The sequence below is a fragment of the Cyanistes caeruleus genome, chromosome 2 (assembly GCF_971803275.1).
Source record: "Cyanistes caeruleus chromosome 2, bCyaCae1.hap1.1, whole genome shotgun sequence".
Taxonomy (NCBI): Eukaryota; Metazoa; Chordata; class Aves; order Passeriformes; family Paridae; genus Cyanistes; species Cyanistes caeruleus.
Window position 1 is genome coordinate 115,492,841 of NC_141702.1, and position 26,177 is coordinate 115,519,017.

General features: G+C 42.6%; 1 protein-coding gene across 1 annotated transcript in view; it reads right to left on the reverse strand.

Annotated features, from left to right (window-relative positions):
• LOC111926676 (uncharacterized) overlaps positions 1–26,177 on the reverse strand; it is a 253,168-nt gene that overhangs the window by 12,236 nt on the left and 214,755 nt on the right. The window contains exons 12-14 of the mRNA XM_086873383.1: positions 18,386–18,518; positions 17,500–17,617; positions 16,925–17,207 (exon numbers count right to left, since the gene is read on the reverse strand). Of these exons, the coding sequence (XP_086729509.1) occupies positions 17,181–17,207; positions 17,500–17,617; positions 18,386–18,518 (278 nt within the window). The 3' untranslated portion in view covers positions 16,925–17,180. The remainder of the gene's footprint in view (positions 1–16,924; positions 17,208–17,499; positions 17,618–18,385; positions 18,519–26,177) is intronic.

The following is a 26,177-nucleotide window of genomic DNA, read 5'->3' on the forward strand; positions in this document are numbered from 1 at the left end:
GAAATGCCTGGGAAAAGTCACCTACATATGGTCTTAATCATGCCAATGGATAACCCCCACATTACCCTTTAAAAGGTCATCTGATAAACATCAACATTGGGCTTTTCTCACAAACCCAACACCTAAAATTGCTTCAGGCTACTGTAATATGGCATGAGAAGTTAAATTAGAAGCATATATTTGGTAATAGCACCTCTGAGAGGGGGTCTTCAAAAGCCTGTGCCCCCATTAAAGGATTAGAAGTCCAGCACACATATCAGCAACTACTCTCCATCCAAAGAGAAACAGAGCAGGAGACAGAAATCAGCATTTTGTTCTGATTAGCTTCTTTGATTGATGTAATGTCTTAATAACCTTTTTTTTCAAAAAACATTGCTGCAAGCCTGCTGCTGAGGGAAGCACTATAAAGAATAAGACTGTGAAGTAGAGCTTTCAAGCTCTCCTTTATCTCTTGTGGATCTGGTAGTGATCTTTCCAGAATTTTTGTTGGTGAGACACACAGAATAAAGCAGTCTCCAAGCATCTGGTAGTCTTGGGTTCAATTGTTTTCAGGGGTACCCAATATCCAAGTTACAGACTTGGAGATAAAACCATTCAAGAATAAGAATGGGGTTATTAAATACTTCTGGAAATGTGCTAATTCTGTATGAAACAATGGAAGATATATTAAAAAAGAAGCAGGGATAATTAGAGTCAGTACATTCAAAAGCACTTCCTTGTTATTTGGGCATTTTCCCTTCTGGAAGCAAAGCCATTCAATTTTCCCTGAGTGCCAACATTTTGAGGTTATCTGCCCCAAAGGCAAATAGATCAGATTGTCCAAGAAACAAGGATGAAAGCAAAGGGCGCACCCTAAGGACTGAAGACTGGCTAAGAAATTGGAGAGTTTAAGGTAAAAGAAATTCTCTGTCTCAAGGTCACTGATGATTTTAGGGTGTCTTTGAATGGGGGAGAACACTCCTAACGTCAGTTTTTATACTTTCAGTGTTTTTCTCCTGCTCCTGACTCAAAGTTCAGGGCGTCTCTCCACTTTCCAAGTAGAGTCCTGAGTTATGCTCTGGCACATGTGGGCTCTAAGAAAGGATGGATGGAGGTAGAATTTTGCTCTTGATTTTGACAGCCTCTTGCAGCCAGTCAGAAAATTTTCTGCACACAGGTTTCCCTGGAATTTCCTGTTCATTTCATCCCAAATTCATATTTTTGGGTCACAAATAAGGAAACAAAATTTCCTAAGTGCTGGCTCTACAGCTCTTGCCCAAGAACTGGTGAACAGGCTCTGCTCCTTTTACCAGATTTTGGGATTTGTGGGGGGATACAGCCTTAATTTCTGAATCTGTTAGAGGTGAGCAAGGCATGACAGAAGTGGCCTTACCTTCAAACAGACACAGTCATTCTGAACTCCTAAATTTTCTCTCTCTAAAGTCCTAAATTATCCTAATTTTTCTCTCCTGGATTCATTAGAGCAGTAGAGTAATTAAATTTTCTTTCCCACCTCCCACTGAAGAGGGGATGTTCCTGAGCCCATTTTCCCCAGTATTTCTGTATTTAACAGGTCCCACCCCCACGGGCTCCTATCTCAAGAGCATACAAGCAGGAGCAGGCTGCTGCAGCAGGAATCCAGAAGCTGGAGCTGTCAAGCTGAGCCTTATTAGATACCAAAGGGGCTAATAAAAGAATGGGTGTTTGCTGTATTTCTGGCAGGGATGGTTGCTGAAAAGCCTGGAGAGAAGGATCCCGAGACACCTCAGCCCCCAAGTTCCGATGGATGTATTTCTAGTTGATCAATCCCTGTGTCTTTGTGCCTGAGCTACTTCCCACTTCAGGCCTCTGACAGCTGGACAAAGCAGGGTTTGAGCTGTGCCTTGCTCTAAGTAAGTGTGGAGAGATGTTTTCAGTCTGACCTTGCCAAATCAGACCCGGGCTCGGGGCGTTTGCTGAGGTCCGGGGAAGATTTTCCCACTGAATCGCAAGTGGCAAAAACTAATTCCATCCACTGCAATGTGATGGAGTACTGAAGTGAGAAGTGTTTGGGGAGATAGGAATCTATCTTATGATCTGCAGAGCCTTTAGCTTCTTAAAGCAGAAGAAAATACTTATATATGTTGATTTGGTGGTGGTGGAGATAGTTAAAAGCTGATTATAAAGTATAATTTGAGAAACAGAGGGAATGTATTTAACCACACAGCGTTCATGATTATCCTTCTGCATTAAAGAGATGAGATTTGGCAAGAGCAAATGTGGGCTTTCTTTGGCTTTTTGTTCTTAAGTTCTCATATTTTCTTAAAGACCATCAGATGATGAGATGTAAAAGCACACATAAGGACATAACATGGAGCAGCAATGAACAGAATATAATACCGGACAGCAAAAGCAAATCTTACATATTTAAACACTTTTGTGCATTTTTCCTTTCTACCTTTTTTATCCTGTTCTGAAAACAACAAAAAACTCAATTCAAGTAATGGCAAACTCCCTAAAGGATTTTACCCAGGATTTCCATTCCATACAACAATAGTTCCCCTCCCTCACTTGGTACCCTGCTCCCTATTTCCTCCCTCTAGTCAGAATTGTTGCTGTGTTAAATAATTATAATGTCACTGGCCTTTTCCTGATCACTTTTTACACCTAGTTTTATTTCATATATTGCTCTGAGTACTTTTACTGTCCAGAGAAAATATCTTTCATGAGTGTGTTGCATGTTAATGGTAAATACAGTGGCTGATAACTTCATAGAGTCAATAGTGGGCCTTTTAAAATACTGCAGAGAATTTCTCTTCTGCTTTTAAATAACAACTCTTCAATAATAATGATAACGATGATGATAATGATGATGAGGATGGTGGTGGTGATGATGATGATGATGATGATGATGATGATAATAATAATAATAATAATAATAATAATAATAATAATAATAATAATAATATTCTCAGGCCTCTACCAAGTGTACCAACTTGTTTCTGAGATAGAGAGAGATGAATTCATCGTATTCGTGTCCTCCTTTCTCCATAGAAGTAAAAAAAGTTGTGACAACAAAATGCACTTTAAGACTTGCTCTTGAACCCTCTTTTCAGCTGGCCATAGCTCATATTTGGGACTAGAACAGGACAAGCAGCCAGGCACCTTAGCTTGTACTGCTCAGTACCAGTCTGGCTCCACATTTCTGTATTTCCTGGTAATGCTCAATCAGGGATGATTGCAAAGGGGAGCTTGGAATGAGTAAGAGAAAAATGAGATGTCAAATCTTGCATTTAGAGGATTTAGCAAAGCATGTAAATAAGTTATGGCATTGATATCCTGACAGATTGCTCAGCCAGGGGACTGGAAATGGAAAATGAAAAGTGTATTGATTAAATAAATTAATTTTTAAATCTAAAAGTGGTTTTAGCAGATTAATAGCCTCTTACACTTAATCCAAGTTTTTCTCCCCTTGGCAAAGGCTCAACTGAAACATATGCTCAACTTCCACACCTCAGCCAGTCAAGCCTCTCTGTTTTACACAGGGGGAAGCTGTGACCCTGATTTCAAGAGCCACACCGTGTGCCAAAGGCCAGGAATCCCAGATTATCCTACAGAAGTCAGCTCCCAAACTCCCTCCCAGCATATTAAACAGCGACATGTCCCAACAAGACAGTGCAAGGGAAAAGCCAAACGAACCCTTGTTGGCTGAGCACACCCATAAATGTGTTTCTGCCAGCTCCTTTCCCAGCACAATCCTCCTCTGCTCCCAGAGAACTGGATATTGTTCTGATGTAAGAAACCCTCTGCCCCAAACAGGGCTTGTTCACCAGATTTCTGGTAAGGGAGCAAGAAGCAGCAGCCCTTTTTTTGACTTTTCTCTGCAGCAGGTAACTGAGACCAGCTTTCTGTAGGTGGAATGTGGGCTCAGAAGATGCAGGTTCCCCGTCCAGGCCTGTTGCCGACCTCCTGAACAACACCAGACAGGTCATTTCATGCCTCTGTATAATGCACATAATGATACTGAACTCCTCTGTGAACTGCTTTCAGTCTCACTGGGAGAAAAAGTCTGTAACCCCCCCAAATACGTCATGAATAATGAACTACGGGGATGATAATACATGAAATGTGTAACAAAAAGCTATTTAAAAGCTCAGTGCATGGCAAGTTAACAAAACATGGATGAACTGGAGGCTCAACTCTCGTAATTCTCCCTCTCATCTAATAAAATGGCTTTTTGAAGTCTGGACAAGTGAAAATGGGATTACTAATTGCATCTCGCTCATTTCTAGATGGAAAGATTAATCACAGGAGCCAGGTGGGAGTTTTTTTTGGCCCTTGACTGATATCCTCTAAGTGGTCAGGGACATTAGTATGATGTATTAGTGGGAATCACTCAGCAATACCAGTTCTGTCTGAATCAGACAAGAAAAAAATCAATCTTCTGCTCTTTCTGGGCTTGGTCCGTTTGCACGTTCAACTCTTTTGAGTGTGGATCAGGTTGATCCTATATCCACTCTGCCATGTCAAACTCTGGAGCCACTTTTCCTACCTGATGACTTAAGACTTGGGAGTGGGTCTGTTTGCCTGCTGGAACCCGAGGTGGGAGAGAAGGTGGCTGCTGAGGTGGGACTCTCCACAGTGCTGAGTTATTCCAATAAACACGCAAAGGCCGAGCGCTCTGCTCCGCGGCTTTGTGTGTGATTTGGCTGTGTGGAGGGTGCCTTTCAGCGTGCTTTCACATGTGGTTTGGCCATGTTGAGGCTGTTTCACAGCTTGCTTTTACATGTGGTTTGGCTGCAGCCAGGCTGATTTACTGAGAGTCTTTACATGGAGCTTGGCTGTGTTCTACTGAGGTCTGCATGTTTGGGATTTTACTGCTCCTGCACTAAGACAGTGCAGGTCGTAATACTGGAGAACAATTTAGATAAAGTGAGAAGTCAAACCCAGCCTGGCACTGCTCCCTGCAGCACCATAATAAAAATCCTTGAGCCTGTAATGCCCCAGCTTCCTCCACCACAACCAAAGCGCTGCTTCCCCGGCTCCTGAAGTCGATTGTTTTCTGTTTTAGATGCAGGGGATTAAATGTAAATCCTTCCCTCCACTTCAGAGGTGGGATCCAAGTGGCTTCCAGCCAAGTCAGCTGCTCCACCTTGGTGTGGGTTGAATGTATAGTCAATAATATATTACATAAAGAATGTGAATTATTAAACTTTTTCATAACCAGCAATCTACAACCAATATTTCTCCAGGCAGTTTCAGCTGCATATATTTTAAAGTGACAAAACTCCCAGAATTTGTTAGTCCTGACCCACACAAAACACTCTGGCAAACTTTAATGAGTAACTCTGAGGTATAAACATGGAAGTGCTATTTTGATGCAAAGATCCAGGCACGACTTCTGTCTAACATTAACTCCCTCTGAAACATTTGTCCACAGATTGGACAGATTTGTCCCTTTACAGACTGTAATAACTTTTGTTTGTGTAATATTAATCAAGCTAATTCCTTTCAGAGAAATAGGATTATTCACTAATTTTTCACTCTCACTCTTCTCTCCCCTGTACATCTCTGGTTTTCATTGCCTGGACCAAAATTCCCATTACCTGCAATTTTCTTGTTCTATGCTTCCAGTGTAAGATGGAACAAAAACCTTCCAGGTTTCCTTTTACATAGCTGCCAGTACTGTTCTAATTTTGATTTTCCTTCCTTTTATGTGCAGCAACTTAGATTTACATGTACACAGGTTTTATATCAATTGTCTCATAACTTGTCTTTATTTTTGCCTGTCAGGTCTCAAAGGAGATAAGCCTGGGAAGGAAAGTAAAGGGGGAATTTCAGTTATAGTGAATTCACTTCCAAGAATCCACCTAGAGAGACAGATAAAATTTCCAGATGCTATTACAGGACTTAGCAACTTAACAGGGCATTAGGTGTCACTTAAAACTTTTAATCTCATACCAGGGACTGAGCTGCGAAAAGAGTCCAACGAGCAGAATACTGTAATAAAGTAGAGGAAATGCTACTCTATGAGCAATTTTTCTAGAAACAAACATGCTCAGCAGATGGTTTAGAAAAGACAGAACAAATCCTTTCACTTTTGCTCAGTTCTTGAAGCAGTAATCTGAGTGAGTCATCAGCAACAACAAATATTTTCTCAGTGAAAACGTGAAGGAAACACTCCAGCTATTAATGCTTTGACACAGAGAGAGCATTTGATATTAAATTTTTTTAAATGCTTGTCTGTATTCACTTTTTGTAAATTCTGCCTTTTGGTGAAAGTGTTTTGCATCCAGTCCCACTGCTGTGACCTGGATACCAGCAGCATCTTCCAAGGAAGCTGCGTGACAGAGCACAGCATCACCTGGATGTCACTGTATTTTATCCTTTGTATTTTCCTTTAGCTCAGAAAGCTTGGCAGTACCTCCCTTTCCTGAGTTCAGAGCGGATTTGTAGAATTTCCTCTCCCAGACTGGAAGATGAAAAAATAAGTTTAGAGGAGCATTTTGCTTTCTTGTTGTTTGCTTGGGTTTACTTTGGTTTTGAGATGGGTTTTTTGGGGTGTTTCCTTTTTTTAAAACTTTATTTCTGACTTCCATGAAATAAAATTTTTGATGACCTAAATACATCTCTCTTGGTTCCAGAACCGAGACTTTTTTCAGTAAGCATTTATAGAACAATTTAAAATTTCAGTTCAGTTTTCATAGACAGATACAAAAATCCATAATAGACGCTATTTTCATTGAAATTATGTTTTTAGTAGAAGAGATGCACTTTAGATAACTTTCCAAAGCTTCCTTTGATACTTTTCAATAAAAAAATTTTTTTTTTTTTTTGTTTTTTTGTTGGGTAGAGTTCATGGCTTGCCATGCAATGAGGGGACACTGGAATTTAACAGCTTTAACCATGTTTCATTTATCTTTGTGATCATGCTGTAAACAGCCCCCATGGAGACAGCCGGGTCATCACATGGACTCGTAAAACACAGCGAGTAACCCTGGCGAGGAAACCTGCACAGTCCTCTCAGACCAAATTCCTCTTTAAGCCTCTGAAGATAAGAGCCAAATTAAGCTGTGTCTTCTGCTAAAAAATGGCACCACTGGAGGCAGAGAGGCTCAGAATTCCCTGGGGGCTCCAGCTATGAGTTAATGCCTTCCAAACCCTTCCATGTCCTGGCTGAAGTCAACCCAGGGTTTCTTCACCACTGTTACCATATTGGTTTTAATCAGAGTCCAGCATCCAAAGCACAAGGATTTTTTTTCAAATTAACCACACATTGCAACTATTTGATCTGAAATTTTTACTGCCACTCGTTTATTGGATCCTCAGGAGATGGATTTGGAAGTTTAAAGAGTTCAAAATCAAGACTTTCAGAGTTCTCTCCCAAAACCTACAACTTCTCATTGTTAAGTTTGTCTCCCAACTAAGAAAAGATAGAAGCCCCTTGAATTTGTTTTGGAAAAAAATTTATGGCCTTTCCCTCAAGAACATCATTCCCATCTACACTTGCAGGAAAAGTGCTGGTAGCAAGCTTGGGGTACAGCAGAAGAGCTGCCTGAAACAGAAGCAAAGTTTCATCAGTTTTGCACCTTTTGTAGGTATTTTCTTTTTTCTTTTTTCTTTTCTTTTCTTTTCTTTTCTTTTCTTTTCTTTTCTTTTCTTTTCTTTTCTTTTCTTTTCTTTTCTTTTCTTTTCTTTTCTTTTCTTTTCTTTTCTTTTCTTTTCTTTTCTTTTCTTTTCTTTTCTTTTCTCTTCTCTTCTCTTCTCTTCTCTTCTCTTCTCTTCTCTTCTCTTCTCTTCTCTTCTCTTCTCTTCTCTTCTCTTCTCTTCTCTTCTCTTCTCTTCTCTTCTCTTCTCTTCTCTTCTCTTCTCTTCTCTTCTCTTCTCTTCTCTTCTCTTCTCTTCTCTTCTCTTCTCTTCTCTTCTCTTCTCTTCTCTTCTCTTCTCTTCTCTTCTCTTCTCTTCTCTTCTCTTCTCTTCTCTTCTCTTCTCTTCTCTTCTCTTCTCTTCCCTGTAGGTTTTCAGAGATAATGAATGAAACATCGGCCCCTTGTCCTCAGAGGGGATATGACCTCAGCTGCACTTCCCAACACCTGGCACCTGTAGGCTCCTCAGGGCAGAAGACATTCCCAAGACCAGTGGGACCATACCCATGTCCTGTCTATCCCAGTATTTCTGTTTATCCTGTCTATCCCAGTATTTCTGCCTCTCTCTGTCTATCCTGTCCACCCCAGTATTTCTGTTACTATTAGCACCAGGCAGCAGGAGGATGGACTGAGCACAGGGTACTGCTCTACAGAAGCCCTGCAGGTACAAAGCATCAACATCTTTTCCCTTGGGAAGTTAGTGCTGAGCTTTGCTCTCCCAAGGCTGGTTCCTATCATTCCCTGTGCTGGAGCAACAGATTTTGTGACAGAGACAGCTGGAGCTGCATGAATTATTTCTTGGAATTATTTTTTTTAAAATGATTCCTTCTGCCAGCCCTCACTCCCATCCTAACACCACCTGTGGAGTCACGTTGGCAGCTGTTGGGAATGCTGCATACATCGACAGCCAGCATTGCTGCTGAGGGCAGAAACAGGCAGCTGTGCACGGAGGGAATGGAAGTTGTGCTGCTTCCTCTACCTACTGTGAGCAGACAGCTCACTGAACTGCTCAGGCAGCCCTGAGACACAGAGATGTTTCCAGACCTCTCAATGGAAGGTAAGATGAAGAAAGTTCTGAGAATTTTGTCATGAAGAATATTATCGTTCTCTTTTTACTAGAAATTCTCATTTTTCCTCATTTTCCTTTTGAAAACAGACTAGAGGGTAGCTGAATGGCTACTGAAAAGCTGCCTCTTCCACCTGGGTGTGTCAGAAAAGAACTCGGGCTGGGATCAGGGCTCTGCCACTCCATGTCTTTGCTAGCCAAGGATGCAGGGAACAAGGATGGCAGTGCTGAAACTTTCAACAAGGAAAGGAAAAAGAAGATGAGAATGAAGAGCAAATTCAGCCTTGGGAGAACAGACATCCCTAATCCCTGACAGAAATAAATGAGGATAATGCCTTTTCCACACACTGCTGTGAGACACACAGGCTGAACTGGTTGCCACAGCATTTCTGCAGCAGCCACTGCCCCACAAATAACAAACCCCATCCAGCCAGGGTAAGCCACTTTTGGAAACTTGCCAGAGGCACAAAAAGATGATTTCTTCCTCTCTTACCCAGCCAACCCTCCTGCTGGACACAACAGCTCATATACAAATACATATTGCTGCTAACAGAATGTATCACTGAATTCCAATAACCAAACATCCACAGCATCAAAAGAGCAGCTCAGCATGAACTGGTGTTTTGCACTGACCACTTAAAATGCTATAAAAATACTGGATCCTGTGAGCTCAGGAAAAAAAAAACAAACAAAAAGGTGCCATGTCAGTAGATGAACTCAAACTTTAAGAGCTTTTCCTATTATGTTTCCAGTCATTAATGACTTTCTATTCAGTCTGTATAGAAAAGACTTCTCTCCTAAGTGCTAAACTCTGCACTGGACCCTGCTGTTGATAGAGAACTTTGAAGAAATCTGTCTTCTCTCATTGTTCCTTGGCCTAGAGAACTTGAATTTGGCCCTAAGACTAATTCTCATGTTGAAAAGAAGTCCTTCACATTTCTCAGTGTTGTCTGAGAGTGAAGAAGGAATTGAGAAGGGATGCCCTTGTCTTCAGGGTGAGGTTCCTAAATTATGATCAGGAGAAGAAGGACTTTACCATTAAATAATGTAAAGTGTAAGTAATGAAATAGAGGAAGGAATCAAGGTAGAAGATCCAATTTCTGGAGAATCCATAAAAATAATTTATTCATTACTGGGGATAAGCCACACTGGAGGTGTTTGTAGACATGAATTTTGACTAATATTTCTAAAAAATTATTCACCATCCTCATTATAATTGTATTAAAGAAAGAGGGATGCAGGAACCACAGAGCTGTAAGGACTGAGTAGGATCCAAGCAGTTACATGCATAAATGCCAAAAAAAGTCTCCTAATCTAGGGAAAGTTACAATCTCTGCCCTTTCCCCTGCTACTTCTGGCCTCGTGGGCACTACAAATTAGCAGTTAATGGAATTGTTACTGCAGCACCTGGAGAACATGCAACGTGCCACTGGAGAGAGTTTCCAAATGAAATTATGTACTTTGGCTCTATAACCAAAGAAATTTCACAGGCTCCAGGCCCTCCCTGAATGAAGAAAATCCCACTTACTGAATTTGCTTGCAAACCACCCTGTTTCTGGAACTGGGATATTATTTAGCTGGGCAATTACAGAATGATATTAGAATTCCTCAGATAAAAATCAACTAGAATAAAATTCTTTGTTAGTGGTCTTTTCCTTCTTCTCTAGGTTTTCTCTTTTCCTATGATTTTTAACAGCAGTCAGTACTCATTATATTTTCATCAGCATTTAAGCCTCAGTGCTGAAATCTGAACAGGCAGCAAGCTGCAGAGAGAAAACCCCACACATGCAGAAACACTGGGGCCTGCCTAACCCAGCTGGAAAACTCCTGAGGCAAAGGAAAGAGGGAATCTAGGTGAAAAAAAACAACTGTCTGTGGCAGTATACCCCATTGGAAAATTAAGGTTTCACATCTGCCTTTGTTGGCTTATAAATAAAACAATAAAAACAATTCAAAAGTTTGCCATCCCAGTCTTACCCAGTTGCTTGTGTTAGAAATTTAGTAGCATTAACAGAGAGTTTTTTTGGATGCTGAAGAAAACATCTTTCCCATGACTTTGGTGTATGCCCAAATAAGAACTCTGAACCCAGTCCATGTTTGAAGCAAAGAGAAAAATGTAAAGCACAGGATTGCTGTGCTGTGATTTAAAATTCATCTATAAATGGATTTTTAATTTGTGAAAGCCCTAGACATGATGCAACATGACCCTCCACAAAATTGTTCCTAGGCCTCAGTGGTGAACTCCGGATTATGATGGTTCCCATGTTGCATCCAATTTCAGTGCAATTTTGAGTGTGGCCTTCCAACAAAAATCATCATCTCAGCATGTTATCCTGGAATACATCTTAATAAGTCACAGCCAGTATTGAGACTAAAGGGGGGAAGGGAAAACTTTTCAACACGTTGTAACCAGTAGCCCTGAAAATGAAATATTCCTGCTAAAAATCCCACTAATTTTTCTCCTGTGAGCAGGCTACATTGAGTCTTGTAGATAAGGGAGTCACTGCTTCAATTGGATTGAATAGTTGCACCAAATTTGATTTAAATTCTGAAGAGCTAAAGAAAATAACTGGGTTTTTTTCATTAGCCATACCATGAGTAGGTTTCTCAGTGAGATGTCCTACATTTCCCACTCCTCAACTGCTTAGTTTTAATATAACATCCCTTCCTTCTACTTAGATTTTATTTCAATCATTTGTCAGTTAATAATTGGTTGATAATTGTCCACGTAATCTCTACATGGAGAGTCAACCCTCTTCTGAAATGTTTTAGGCTTTACCATAGCCTTGGAGGATTTGGGGTTTTTCCCCCTCACAAGAAGCAGGAGAAGTTTTTCTGTCATTGTGGAAGTGAATAAACACACAAAGGTTTAAAAATGTCCTCTTTTGGCCATTGAGTGGTTTATCAATGTAACTTTTTAGCACCATAATGCAAGATTTGAGATTTAATTTTGGGCTCATCAGACTGATGGGGACTTTCTTCTAGTTAGCTTTGGCCCCAGATGGGTTTGGGTCAGGGAAACCTTAAGAAAAGCCAAACCCTGCATTCACAGAGAGGTGAAAGGAACACAGTTTTCTCTTTCCCACTTTTCTTCACTTCTCCTTCTCTAGATTCACACACAGAAGTGTGTAAGTTACATATTCTTTTGTCTTGCCAAAATCTGTAAGCAGAAGCCCACTGTGTGTGTGAGTATCCTCTCTTTTAAGATATACTATTCATAATTTCCAGGAGGTAAAGAAAGGAAAAGAAAAAGGTTGCTTTTCACAAGCAAGGACTAGAAGACATAAAATTAATTGCCAATGTTAAGTAGAGGTGAGTCCACATAAGTGGGCCCAGCCTTAGGGGTAGGTCTCAATTCTTACATTATAGGGTTAAAAGGTTGTATTGATAAGCAACTCCAAATATATGTACTTAGGAGGTAATTGACAAAAATAATCCTTGGAATTTCTAGTTCCTGGGCCAGGATAGAGGCCAGGCTGTCATGATGCACCCCAGTCTGGGGTTTTACAGCTCAAACTGTTTCTATTAACTTGGATCCAGAGCCAAGAGTAGAGGCCAGGATATGTAGGTGGCCTGTTCTGATGGAAGCATTTTCCCCACTGCTGCCACGTTAACAGTCTGTTCTTGAATCAGATGGAAATATCCCACCCTCCCTGACCCATCCAGGCTCCTGGACAGGATTGTCCTTGGCATGTTCCTTGCTGCCCACCCTCCCTGATTTCTGCCTCGCTATAGTGTGGAATTCTCAAGAACCCTGTGAAATTAAGGCAAGGATTCAATGGGAGACAATTTTGCTGACTATACTGAGCTTTTATAGCATCAGAAACAACTCAGGTTAATGTTTTTTTTTTCTTTCTCCCTCCCTGGACACAAGCCACTCCAGAGCTTGTATCTGAATATTTTGTTCTCATGTATATTTATTTATTTAGGAGTGGCATTCCTATTTTTATAGCTTTGAGTTTTTAATTTTCTTGTTAGCAGCATTAACAAGGTTCATGGCATATAAAGTGAGCTGTGGCATTTAAAAAATGTTGGCCTAATGTAACACCAGCCTTTTTTTATATACATGTTCAATGGCAAACTCCTACTGACAGGCAGAATGCATTTCTATGTCTGGGCAAGTTTATAGATGGTGTTCCCACCTCTGGGCCACAAGGTCACAAATTTGTTTCTGATTCTATTAAAGGAACACTCAACAATGGTAAGCTTGTGTGCTTCTTTTCTTTTTTTTTCCTTTTTTTTTTTTTTTTTTTTTTAATGAGAGGGGACTGTTTTATAAGATCCATGATCTTAAAGATACTCCAAGGAATCTCTGTTGGCTGCTGGGCTTTTCACCCCTGTGCCCTGACCAAATAACACTGACTGCAGATTTGAGAAGCTTTGTGTGTTAGCAGCTTGATCAGACAGATTTTGGAGAAATCTTGCACGGCTGAAAAAAGTACTGGAATTGTCCCTGTCATCTATCCATGTGTCTGCTCTGGTTTTAGTGGGGCTTCAGGGGATTTGCCTCTGCAGCAAAAGGATGTGCAGAAATTAGAGATTCACAAAACCTGCTGTCTGCTCCTCTTTCCCCAGCAGATTCTCTGTGTGACTTTGAGCGCCTCACCCAAGGGCTTTGCTGCCTGGCCCTGCACACCTGTGGGATGGAGGGAACAACTTTCCTCCCTTCCACTCTCTCCAAAGAGGTGCCTCCACCTCTTTGCAAGGTTCTAGAGGCAAGGCACTGAGAGGTCAATAAAGGCCTTTGCACCACAAACATTAATATTAATAATATTAATAACACAAATATTAATAAGGATATTTACTGAACTCGTGGCAAGGACAAGCAGAAAGATGAATCAGAGTGCCCTAGGAAACACCAGCCCTATTTTGTCTTGGGGTTAGTTTAGGTGTGTTCTCCTTTACGCCGTGTGGTGGCTCCAGCTGCAGCTTCCCCAGAGTAAGTGTTTACTGCCTCACGCCCAGCCTCATTTAACAAGAGAGGAGGCACAATCCAGCCTGGCCTCAGCCATGAAATCCCTTCGTGCTGGAACACACTCTGGGGCTTTGTGGCTACAAGCACACAGAGCCTTGGCTTGAGAAATGAGCAGGGGCCGGCAGAAAGATTGAGCTGATGGGGTGAAATTAGGAGCATGGGAGAGAGAGAATGCTGCTGAGTTTGGAGGAGGGAGGATAAACTCAAACGTCTGCTGAAAGAATTCCAGCTTCATCCATTACTGTCCAGAAGGCAGTCACAAAAAAAAGCAGAAGGGCAAGAAGCACAGCCCTTTCTGTGGGATGCTTTGGCTTATTGTGGTTAGGAGGATCAAGGCTAGGTATCACATGCCTCCGCTAAAGGGAGATGCCCTGGAATAAAGCAAGGAGCAGGAATTTCTAGGCCAGGGAAAAGGCTGATCATGTTGAAACTGAGCACAGGAAAGAGAATTTGACTGCAGTGTCTGACTGGAGGACTTTTAGCTACATAAGAGGACTCCAGGTCTATTCTTTCTCTAATTTCCTTATGCCCCCAAGGAAGCTGTGGCTGGAAATTTGCTTCCATTTATGGGAGGACTGGAAGAATGAGGGCCAGACTGTGACTGAGCATCTGGCAATCAGAAAGAGGGTTCAAAGGAGAGGAAACTGCTCAAGCAGGATCTGAGAGTGCTATTCTGCACTGAAAATTGACCCCTGCAAGCGACAGGCTGCCACTGCTGGTCATTCCACATGGGTATTTCTGCAAAGTGACAGCTCAGGAAACCCTCTGCAGCCTGGCTCCTGTAAGCTGACCTTGCACTCTGAAAATGATCATCACCACAGCTTCTTGTGGCACAGGGAACTCCTGACAGATATTTTGTGCAGTATCACCTGCTTCAGATTCTCTCCTCCATGATAACAATGGGTGTGGATACCAACAGCAGCCACAAAACCATTACTGAACATCTTTGCTCAGAACAGACATTGCTTCCTAACAAGCACTTCCATTTTCCTTTGCTGTGTTTGGTCACCTGAAATATAACTGTTTATGAAACACCTTTACTAAAACATGTTTCAAGTCATCTTGCTTCTCCTGAGAAAGGCAAGTTTTTTCTGGCTTTGGAGAAATCTGCAATCCTCTTAAGTTTTTTAAGAATCCTGAGAGAAATTCCCTTAAAATAAAGATTTGCAGGAAGGGAGCAGGTATGTATCTCCCACAAAGCAGAGGCAGCTCTCCACTAGAGCAAACAATCTACTTCAGTTCCTGTGATCTCTGTTAATCTAGTTGCTGTTACAAACCACTTGGACAGTTTACAGCATCAATTCTGTGAGAAAAACAGGAGTGGGTTTAATGTGTTTGTATTTTGGTCAGAAAAGAATCCAAAACAGCCAGGGTGGCTTGTCCATGAGAGACAGGATCAATAAGCAAGCAATGATCAATTGCTTTGCCCCACATTTAGGCTTTCTACTTTGTTAAATGATACAGACACTCTGATTGTTCTAGAAAAGCTGGTGAAATGAATTAAAGCTAATCAAGAGCCTGTGACTTTTTTTGGGTTTTGTTGGCATCATGACACTGAGAAAGAAGTTGATCACAGTTTTCTGTATAGAAAAATAGCAGATATTTACCTTTCATGTTTATCCCTACCTAAAAGAGATCATTTTCCATAAATACTCTGTACCATTAGGCATGTATAACAAAAATGTTCTGCATATGTGAGCCCAGTGCTAAAACAACAAAGTTCACTGACAAACACTGCTGCTCATCACTCCCAGCAGCATTCCCTACAAAACACAGTTTATGTGACAGTGCTGGAAGACTCAGGGCTTGCTTCTAGGAGGGAAGGATGAGCACCAGGGCTGCTGTGCACAGCTGGCTTGGGTTGGCTCCATCAGCTCCCCCAGCACACACTGCAAACCCCGCATCAGTGGCTGTTCTGCAGCACAGTAGCAGAGCTGGAGTGTGCACTGGACGAGATCCTGGAGGGGTGTAAATCAAAGGAACTGCACTGCAGGCAGCCCATCTGCTGCTCTTTGTGTCACCTCTGGTGTGGGACTACCCAGGACCACCATCACCCTCCGATGCCTTCTCACAGACGCCACAAACATGCCATGTACATCCAACCCTTCCAGCAGCTACCCCCTGCACTCTCAGGGATTCTCTCCCTTCCTTCTGCCCTTTCTTCCCTCCCTTCTTCCCCCCAAAACTGGCATCACTCAGCATTTTGGCCAGGAGACCAGTTCTCCAAACTGAGAACATCAAAGCATATCTCTGGTTAGATCTCATCCCAACCCTCCGAATCTGTTGACTTGGAAAGTGAATAACTAATAAGGCAGTATGCCATTGTTTTCTGTTTATGATAATGGAAATAAATTGTTGGCTCCAACTCAGGCACTGATTGTTCCTTTGATATCACTGCCAGGAAGCAAAATAAAATGGATTTTTAAAAATCACCTTTCACAGAAACTGCCACAGGCATTTGAAAGATGAGCCTTTTTCCATGTCAAAGGCTCTACCAGAAGTGCCAAATACATGAGAAGAAAAATTCAAACCCTTCACTGTTAAACAAAAACCAACAAAAACAAGAGCACAAGAGAGAATGTGAGAGCAGGATTGCCTGGGCAGCAGGGTGGTCTGGATGGGCTGGCACACCACAGATGTCCTGACAGTGCTCAGGAGGGAGCAGCAGAGCTGCCTCCACGGTGAGGAGCGCTTCCTGAAGAATATAGAACACATCCTTTGCATTCTCCCCCCAATAAAAAAAAGCACAGGTGGGCTGGATGAATTACTCTGTCTGCCTGGCAGCTCTTAAACTAATAATAAGAGACTTCAGGAGCCAGAAAGGCAGGGGGGTGCTTTGCCCCAGAACTTGAACCACTCATAAATCTTGCTCGTGTGTTTCTTTCGTGGTTTGGGGTTTTTTTTTTAAGCTACATGAAGCAGCAATTTCATTGCACCTCCAATCCTTCACAGCATTTTAGTTCCTTCCCCATGGAATTTTAGGGGCAGGCTTTCAGGTGTTTGTATTTTTCTCAGGGTGCTACCACTCCTACCTAACATGTCAGGCATTGGCACCACAGTGACACACACAGGGAGAAGTTTCCTCCTCGGAGTTTGGAGCTGGATGCAGATCTTACACAATCAGAACACGGCGGTGTTTGGTTTTCATGATGTGCTGCAGTTTGATTTGGCTCAGAGCGGAGGATGGAGCAGAGAGCCAGATTCAGATCTCAGGCCAAACGTGGATTTTGTGTTTCAGCTACCAAACTCCATCATGGTTTGGCAAAGCCGTGCTCTCACCTGCTCACGCCATGTGGAGAACACCTGCGATCTGCTGGAAAGGAGGCGGCTCGTGCTCTGAGAAGCTCCCAGCAGGAGAGCCAGGCTACGAGAGCCTGGCCCTGGCTGCTGCAGGTGGACTGGGAGTGCAGAGACACTGGAACATGCTCAGAGGAAAAGCTGTGGTGTAAAGAGAAGCTGTCATGAGCAGAGTGAAGCTTTGTGCCTCTCCTTGGTGTCAGGATTCTCTGAACCTTTTCATTTCCAGCGCTGGGACTCAGACGCACAACAGCAGCAGCACGACCTGAGAGCAGATCGGGAGAAATAAGAAATATATCACATTCTGCAGAAGTCTGCTTCTGAAATAATCCCCCACACTGCCTCCAGACAGTGTTCTTGGATATCATTTTTGGAAGAACATGCTAGAAGACCCTTTTTTCCAAAGCTCAAACCAATACCACAACTTAAATGGCAAAAGATTTTGTGTGACAAACAGCATGGCCTGCTAAATATTAAGGCTGTTTGACATAGATTTTAGGCCCATGCTTGGCTCAAAGTGCATCCTAATTCAGCAAAGCATTGAAGCAAATTATTACCTTCAAGGCTGTAGCTGTGTCCCACAGAATGGGGCAATTTAATCGGGACTTTATGAAGTGCTTATGACATAGGTGCTGTTCTGAATTGAAAGTTTTGAAGGGTTCCCACCAAAGTGCCCTGGAATAAAATAAAGAATTTTGATTGGATTCAGCAAATATTCAGCCAGGAACTAATTTTTATACTTATTGTTAGCTTATAACAGGATATTTAGAAAGAAAAAGGAAGGACCTTTTTTTCTCCAGATAATACCATCTACTCTATTTCTGAAAATTAAGGGTGTGATTACTGACCCATAAGTACTTTATGATCACACTTTGGTTTGAACTTTTATGAGTGTATGTAGGTTTACTAACTCTAGCACTGCCCTGTAATTTATTTCCCAGGTGGGCCACGAAAGTCATCTGGAAGAAGGAAAACAGTGTCTAAGGTCTTGCTGTGCAAAGGGATGATTGTGCTAGCTGGATTTGTGCATGGATGTTTTTGGAAACAGTTTTCAGAGGAGAGGTAAAGTTTTCTAATAAAATCAAACCTTTTCCTTTAACCCAGAAGGAGTGCTTCAAATTCTTGTGTATTTCATTGAAAGACTGATGATTGCTCTCTGCTGCTCTTTTGAGGACAGAAACTGGGTTCTAAAGCAGCAAAAAGCTATTCAGACCCCAAAAGCTGCTGTGACAGAAGTGTGAAGAAGCTTTGAATGTCTTTGCAACCCTGTCACCCTTCTTTTCCCAGAAGACAATCACCTTCAGGGGCTTTGCACTGGACAGCATGACCCAGAGTTGTGGTACCCCAAGAACAGAACAAAAGTTTCAGGTGCCAAAAAGCAGCTTCTCTGTGCCCAGTGACTGCCCCTTTGCTGGTGAGAAGAGCTGAGTCAGTGATGCTCACCTGAGGCAGCTGCAGATGCTGTGGCACCCTGCAGGTCGACTCTTCAGTGCTGTTTGAATCCCAGAGCACTGTGCTTTGGCTGACAGTAGCTGGCACACCTGGAAATCACTTGCTGAACGTTGATCTGCCTTGGCTGAGGAGACAGAAATTAAACACCAGACCTGAAAATGCAGTTGATATTCTGGCACATGAACCATTAGTGATATTTACAGTCCCTGGAGACCAAGGAAGTATCACCCTCTGCCATGCAAACCCAATATTAAATGGAATTTCTGCTCCTGCAGCTGATGTTGCTTCTACTCATTCCACCCAGCAAGTTCCTGGGAATACTTCAATGCAAATTAAAATCTACTTAGTTCTCTTATAAAAAACTCTCTCTGGCAGTATCTATGAAACTTCAGGAAAGTGATTCCCAAGGAATCACCTCCTGGACACAGCACAGCTCAGATTGCTGCGACACTCATGCTAAAGTTATCTTGGTTTAACTTTAAAGCAGCACCTCCCTGAGGAGCCCTCAATTCTGGAACGAGAGACGTGTTTCTGTGTTCTGTGAGAGCCTGGATTATTTTTAATCTTCTGGACATGTTACAAAGATCAATTTATAGTCTCACAGAGACGGTAAGGACAAGGGTTTGCAGGCAGACACAATGGGGGTTGGCTCTTGTTGATTAGTGTATATTATTACTTCTGATTTTTCAAGGCATCTTTGACTTCCCTGCACTGCTTTCTTCATTTCAGAGAAAAAGTGGTGGGAACTGGCCCAGATGCAATGCAGCCACGTTCTCTTAGCCCAGCAGTTTGAGCAATATATTACAAGCTGTGCAAGTCCTCAAAGCTCTGGACAGGTGCTGTGCACTAAAAAAATACAGAAGATAATGGCACCAAAGCTTTCTTTTCCTCTCTCTGTCACCATTTTATATATATTATAATGAATTATGCCAAGGACTTTGTTCCCAAATTGCTTGAACATGGAAAAACATCTTGCTTGTAATTTTGGGACATACAGCTTGATAGCATTTCCAATGTTATGCAAGGCTTCCAATGAAAATAGCAAGGACAGAAGTTGAGCAAAACTATGGCATGTGCTTCCCATAATATTCCACCATGTACTTTTTAAAATTCTCCATTCATGTTGCAGACCCAGCAGTTCAAATATTTATCACAGAATACAGCACAGATATGCAGACTCAATCTGTATACATTTCAGAGGTCATAAAAACCAGTGAGCAGGTTTTTTTCCAGTTCTACTTGAATCTCTCTTGAACCTTACTTATCAAAGTGCAATTCCTGACACTTAAAGGGACCCCAGTACAATTGTTCCCTTCATTTTGGCAGATGAAAAGCAAGAACCAGAGAGCTTTGTGTTATTTCCAACCAAGAGCCAAATGGCCTAGGTTTGCCCAAAGTTTCACAAACATTTCTTCAGTAAAGCATTGGCAGGGCACTTTTACAAAATGCTGGTAATGTCCAGAGTTCCACACCCCTGAATTTAAAGCTTTGCCACCTTTGTTTTTAAAAAACTTCCACCATGATTGTTTTCATATCTTTGTAAGCATGGCCAGGACTTTTTAGACTGGATCACTTTCCAGGAATTACAACAAAGAATTTTAACTTTTGGAGTAGAGAAAGGGCTTTTTCTTTGCAAAATGTCATTCCTGGAAGTGCCATTCACCAGCGTTCCTTCCTGGCAGGTCCCAAGGGATCAGTCACAGGAAGGGCTGAGCTGAGGTGACACAGGTGGCTCCCAGGGCACGTCCCTCAGGTGCCATTTCAAACCACATGGCTCCCCTTCAGTTCTTGGAAACCCCCAGAGACACAAAGAGACATTTAGAAGAGTGGCACATCACCAGGCTACGCTTGAATTTCTGTGGAAATGTACTCGATTTCTCCAGCTCCACCTTGCCTGTTTCTGTCCCCGTGGAGATGCCCAAAGGCTGGGTGGTGGGACAAGGCTGTGCCCTGTGAACCCAGGCACTGTGAGCAGCAGGGGTGGCAGGTTCACTCCCAACACTTGCTCCTGATCCGAGCTGTGAACCAGAATGGAAATGCTCATGGAGGGGCACCCTGAGTGGGAAGCTCTGCTACAAATACAAAACAGATGCTAAAGGCTCGAGAAACATATTGTGACATGTTCAAAACCAGGGTCAGAAGCAGGAGCCAAAACAGGTTTTTCTCACTTCCTCATTGTTTTTTTATCTAGACTGCTGCTTCTTGAATTTAATGTTAAATTTTGAAGATTCATAGCCTTTCCTGGACATCTTTTATCCATGGTTAGCACTTTGTAATGTTAAAGGTTTGACTATTAAAATAAACATCCCAGTTACACACAGTTATCTGACATCAGTGAAATGGTGAAGTTCCTATTCCCTGAACACCTGTAAAGCTTTCATTTTCCCTCTCCAACAAAACTGAGATGACCTCCTCTTCCCCTTCCCCTGATACTTCTCTTCCTAAGGCCCACGGGGCTTTCTTGGCCTGTCTTAGCCTCAAATCAGAAGGCAGATGGATTTTCAATTTGAGCTTTATGGTTAGTAGTACCCCCTTCCCACTAAAATACTGCAGATTTCTGTGGTAATTCTACTTCCAGCATTGTCAAAAGTATGCAAAAGACAGGCCTGTTACATGTGAACACAATTTAAAGGGATAAAAATCCAGAAAGGAGTCATTTTTTTTTTATAAAGGCAGAGTTTTATTGACATATGGTATGGTCCAGAATTGGAACCTCCTATAAACTTGTGGGTCTTCTCTTGTGGAGGTCAGTATGTTCTTCAGACACTGAAAACAACAGCCCTTACTCTCTTACCCCGTCTCTAATAGCTCAAATATTGCCAGTGGCATTTTAATTCCTTCAATTAGAGCTCTGACAAGAGCACTCAGAGGCTTTGACTTCAGCTTGGCCCAGAGATCTTTCTGGAAATGGTCTTTTACACATTTCACAGACTGGGCATTTCAAGCATCCATGGCTGCATCGAAGAGGTGCAGACTTCAGTTCATCTAACCAGAGTGAAAAACCCACTAGCCCAAGCTGGCACATCACCCCAGAGCCTTACTGGTCCCTTTCAGAAGAGTCACTCTTCCCCCAGAGCATCACAAAAAAATAATCATCACTTAAGAGTCCAGAGATGATGGCTGGAGCCTATCCAAAACCCGACCTTGTAGGCCATCTCCAGCTGGTCCTGGCTGGAACCCCCTGGGGTGGACCCTGGGCCTATTTCACACACTTGCCATGTTTGCAGCAGCTGTGCTCGAGCACAGGGCGGGTCCCTTTTCCTTGGCCTCATCTGGGGACAGCCCTGCTCCCTGGCAGCAAGGCCCAGGCACATCCTTGAGAAAGGCTGTTTTGGATTCTGGCTGAAAAAACAATCCTTCTGCCTTCAGTCCTGGCAGTGGTGCTGCTCTCCTTTGCTCTGTGTCTATGAGCTGCAGGGATGACAGCTCTGCAATTTTCTTATAAAGCAAACACGTTTCGTTTTACCCCTGACAGCAGGCAATCCTGGGCCAGCAAATTACTGGCAAATGCCTCCTATATTCATCTCTTCAAGTGTTTTGGCTTTTCTTTACTTTTAATTTGCCTGGAGGCAGACATTTGAGATAACAGCTGTTATGGTGATATTATCAGTCAATCTGCATGTCAGAGAACGCCAGGAAAGTGCCTGTGGAGAGGACCTCTTGGGTTTTTGGTTTTAACTGCTCTGGGGCAAATCCACTCCTTTGTCAAACGCTCTGCTCAGAACATGAGAACATAATGGGACTGGTTTCTACCCTCTGATGATGAAGAAATGCCTTTCCCTGCTGATAGAGCACGGGTTCCCTTCCTGCTCCTTGATGATCTAGAGCAGTCCTTTGGCACACCATGCCACATTTTTTTTCTTGCTGTTGAGCTGTGTCAGAGCACATCTGCCACCAGCAACGTCCCTGTGATCCTCTGGTGATTTACTTGCTGTAGAATAACTGTGGACACCCTAAGAAACCCCACTAAAAGGGATCTCTACCCTCTCATGGAAGACCCTGCATAGCTTTCCTGGGTCCAGTTATGTTTTCTGAGGAGGAAAGTTTCTTTGTTTCCTGAGGTGGAAGGCTCAGTGTCAAGAACCATCAACAAATAGGTCTGGAACTCCCTCTGACAGAGCTGAGCCATCTGCAAGAGGGCCAAAAAAGATTTATTAGTTCTTTAGAGAAGATGCCATGACACCACCAGGAAGGTGTTGGCTTGGGACTTATTGCTTTACACTTTTTTTCTTTTTTTTTTTTCCCACAGAAATACTGGATGACAATCCAAAACTTTGTAGCTTTGGAAACAAACTGGGATGTGCCCCTATTTGGTGTGTTAATGACAATAAGCCAGTTTGTCCTGTTAGTTTGATGAAACCTGACATGCTTTGCACTAGACAAACTTACTCATTACGCTTTGATTGAAAACAATTTGTGTCTGAAGATCTTAAATGACTTTACTGACATTGAACTGGTGGGATGATACCTAACACCTATGGTTATAGGTGTAACTAACACCTATGAAATGACCATGATTCCAAAGGAGCACTGGAATACAGGCATTTTGTGTGTCCCAAAGGAACTGCATATTTAACTGCTTACATATTTCCCAATATCTCTTAACTATGTGGTAACAGCAGAGATTTCCTTAACTTTACAAGAAGCTGTTTTGCTGGAAATGAAGAGCCCAGTTTTAGTCTGCACCCCACATCTCCTGACCAACAGTGGGCAAAATATTCAGACTACTGTGGTCTGTTTCCTCACCTGGAAAATGAGGAGATATCCTAAAAATATCCTAAAAATAGGGTTAAGCATTCCAATACCCCAGCAACAGAGCTCACACAGGCACCTGTGCAGTAGGAGAAATGCATGTGAAAGGGAAAGGTTGGGAAGGCAAGCCTTGAGCAGAGATCACAAAGGTTCCATCCAAGCAAACTGTTACCAAGTAAATCTTGTGGTTTGTTTCCCAGAGGTAGTTTTCTCAGCTTTGAAACATCTGTTCCCAAGTATCATCAGTTTATTAAAAGAAGCTGGCATTTTTGTGGGCTTGGAAGATGCACAAAGTAGGTGTGTGAAATTAATTTTCACCCATGGCACTCAGGTGCAGCAGTTTGGAACAGTGTTAAATGCACAGGAGAGCACACTTCATGCTCCAAAAATTCTCACTGAGCTCAAAGAAAGTATTAGCAGCCTTTCTTTCTGGGTTTTCCAGAGACAAGAACGTGCTGCCTGCTCAAACAGGTGGTGGAACCAAACCAGGTAGTCTGTACAACACTTTTTACTAATTTACTAATTTAATTTACTAAGCACTGCTTTGCCCACATGTTTTCATCACTGCTGATGTGGTAGCAGAAAGGATTTGTTCAGCACAGGTGAACTCCTTCTTCTGAATGTCTCCAGGCTTTTGGGAAATTCCAGCTTCTGGAATTGAGGTCTCATAGCGAGTAAGCTTTGAGGGATGGGAATGCAATTGAGAAATTTCCTGTATCTCTGTGGAAGGAGTGTTGGGGCTTAATAAACTGGCTGAAAAATGGGTTTCTTTGATTTCTAGGGAAGTTGACCCAACAAGAAGAAATTTTGTATTCCTTGTGAAAATCTGGGTAGAGGTTTTGTCCATGAGATTTGTGCTATAGGTGGACTGCAAAGAGAGGAGGGATATAATATCTGCTGAGCATCAAAGACTGACCATGGCTGCAAACAGAGATTGGTCTTAAATAACTGATATCTGATAAAGGCATCACGCTCTTGGAGCTGAGCTGCCAGAAACAAAGGTGAGAAGAAATTCAAGGTTTCATGACTTTAAAGCTATTATTACTTATGGCTTCATTTGGATACCTTCTCTCTCACATTATAGTATCAAATACCTCCCAAGCAATCTTCCACTAAGATGTGGTTTACTGGATAACAGACAGTGCCTTTCTCTGGACTCATCACCTGGAATTGAGAAAAAAGGACTGTGCAAATCTGCAGCATGGAAAAATATAAAAGACAAACAAGGAAATGTCAATTAAGATTATTAAGATAATACGTGGAGTAACTGGCTTGGCAGTCGTGCATTTCCTTTAGCATTTTCTGTGTAATTCACTTCTGTGAGATAAATACAGCCATGGAAGGTGAGAAGGGATGACAGATGAAGCAGAAATTTTTGCAGAAAAGGTCTCTTTCACACTCTTGGAATTATTTTTTTTAATCAACAGTAATCTATCCTTTGTTAGGCACAATGACAGACAAGCATGCCACACCCAGGGGTTGGAGGGGGAATTCAAACACTCAAAAGGTTCTGGGACACACACAAGTGGTCTTTGTTGGTGGAACTTGTGATCTTCTTCCTGAGGTTTTTGGGCTCTAGAGGAAGGAAGGGTCCTACAGAAGGGAATCTGGGAATGACTCTGACTGCCTGAAGGGAAGATCCCTTCTCCAGAAAATAATTATGAGATTCAAATGTAATCATCTTTAGACAAAATACGGAAACATTCTGAGGGAAGAAAACAAAACAAGGTGTCTCCTGCACCTCCTTTCCCAGACAGCATCCCTCATCACCCGTAATTATTTTCCCCTTTCAGCTCTAATCATTTCTTTCAGCACAATGGCACAACTCATGATGGAGCTGGGAAAAATCCCCATCCTACAGCCTGGTACGAGCTGTGGGTTTGAAGCCCTGAGGCAAGGAAGCCGTGGATCCGGGGCTCCCAGGTCTCCCAGTTGGCTCACTCTGGGATAACTACATGAAAAAAAAGCTGCCTGCCAGGAGGGCTGGCCGTGAGCCCTGCAGGGAGGCAAAGCCCTGTGCTGTAAGACAAATGTGATGGGAATTCAGGTGTCTAAATTCCCGTACGAGAAGAGGAGCTTCCCATTTCTCTCCTATCTGATCTGTGACGTGTGCACATTGTTTGTAGGGAGGGAGGAGGAAAAACACATTTTAAAGGATAAGCAGCTGGATGCCACTCTTCTCAAGCTTGGAATTAGAATGAAGTGCCATATCTGCTCCAAACTGTGCTAAGAAGCACAGCAGATTTTAAATAAGCTATTTAGCTCCTTTCTTCCCTTTCAAGAATTTATTTTTTAACTGGGGCATTTTTCAGCCTGATGTAAAGTAACTGTACTCTTGTTCACAGACACAACTGCATACAGGACCACATGCTAAAGAAATAAACCTGTGAGGCTCTAGGAGGCTGAAAGGGAGATGTGTAGAAAATGGATAGCATTAACTAAGACTTCTCACTAGTAGGATGGTAGCCAGAGAAGATTTTGGCCAAGAGAAATAAAGGGCTTACCACTCAATTAAGTCATGGAGCCAGACATGCTATACCTTGGGAACCTGAGTGGGGGCCTGGAAGACAAAAGCAGACTATTGCTGCCCTAGAGAGATCACCACCCCTCCTTGGGGAACACCAAAGTGCTTTAACAAGGGCTGGCATCCCAAAGTTCAAGAGCATTCCTGTAGGGCAGGCTGACACCTCGGGTCCTTTGTTGCAGACACTGCTTCAGACTTCTCTTTGCAGATGTGCTGTGTCTCATTCAGGTCCTTTTTCAAGCTTTGCACAGCTCTGGTGTGCTGGGTCTGCACTGCACTGCTCAGAGAGGGCTTCAAGAGCTTGCTGGGTTACCAGGTTACCCTTGTGGGGCTCCTGTGCTGAGGGAGCAGAGGCTGTGGCAGAAAGGACAAGCAGCCTCTGGGTACTTCCTTTTCTTTGGAATTCTGATTGTCTTTTTTATTGACCAGAGGAATGGTGAGGCTTCAGAGACAGCTCAGAGGACAAAGGGGATGTGTGTTGGAGTGGTTTACCAGCATGGGATGGGC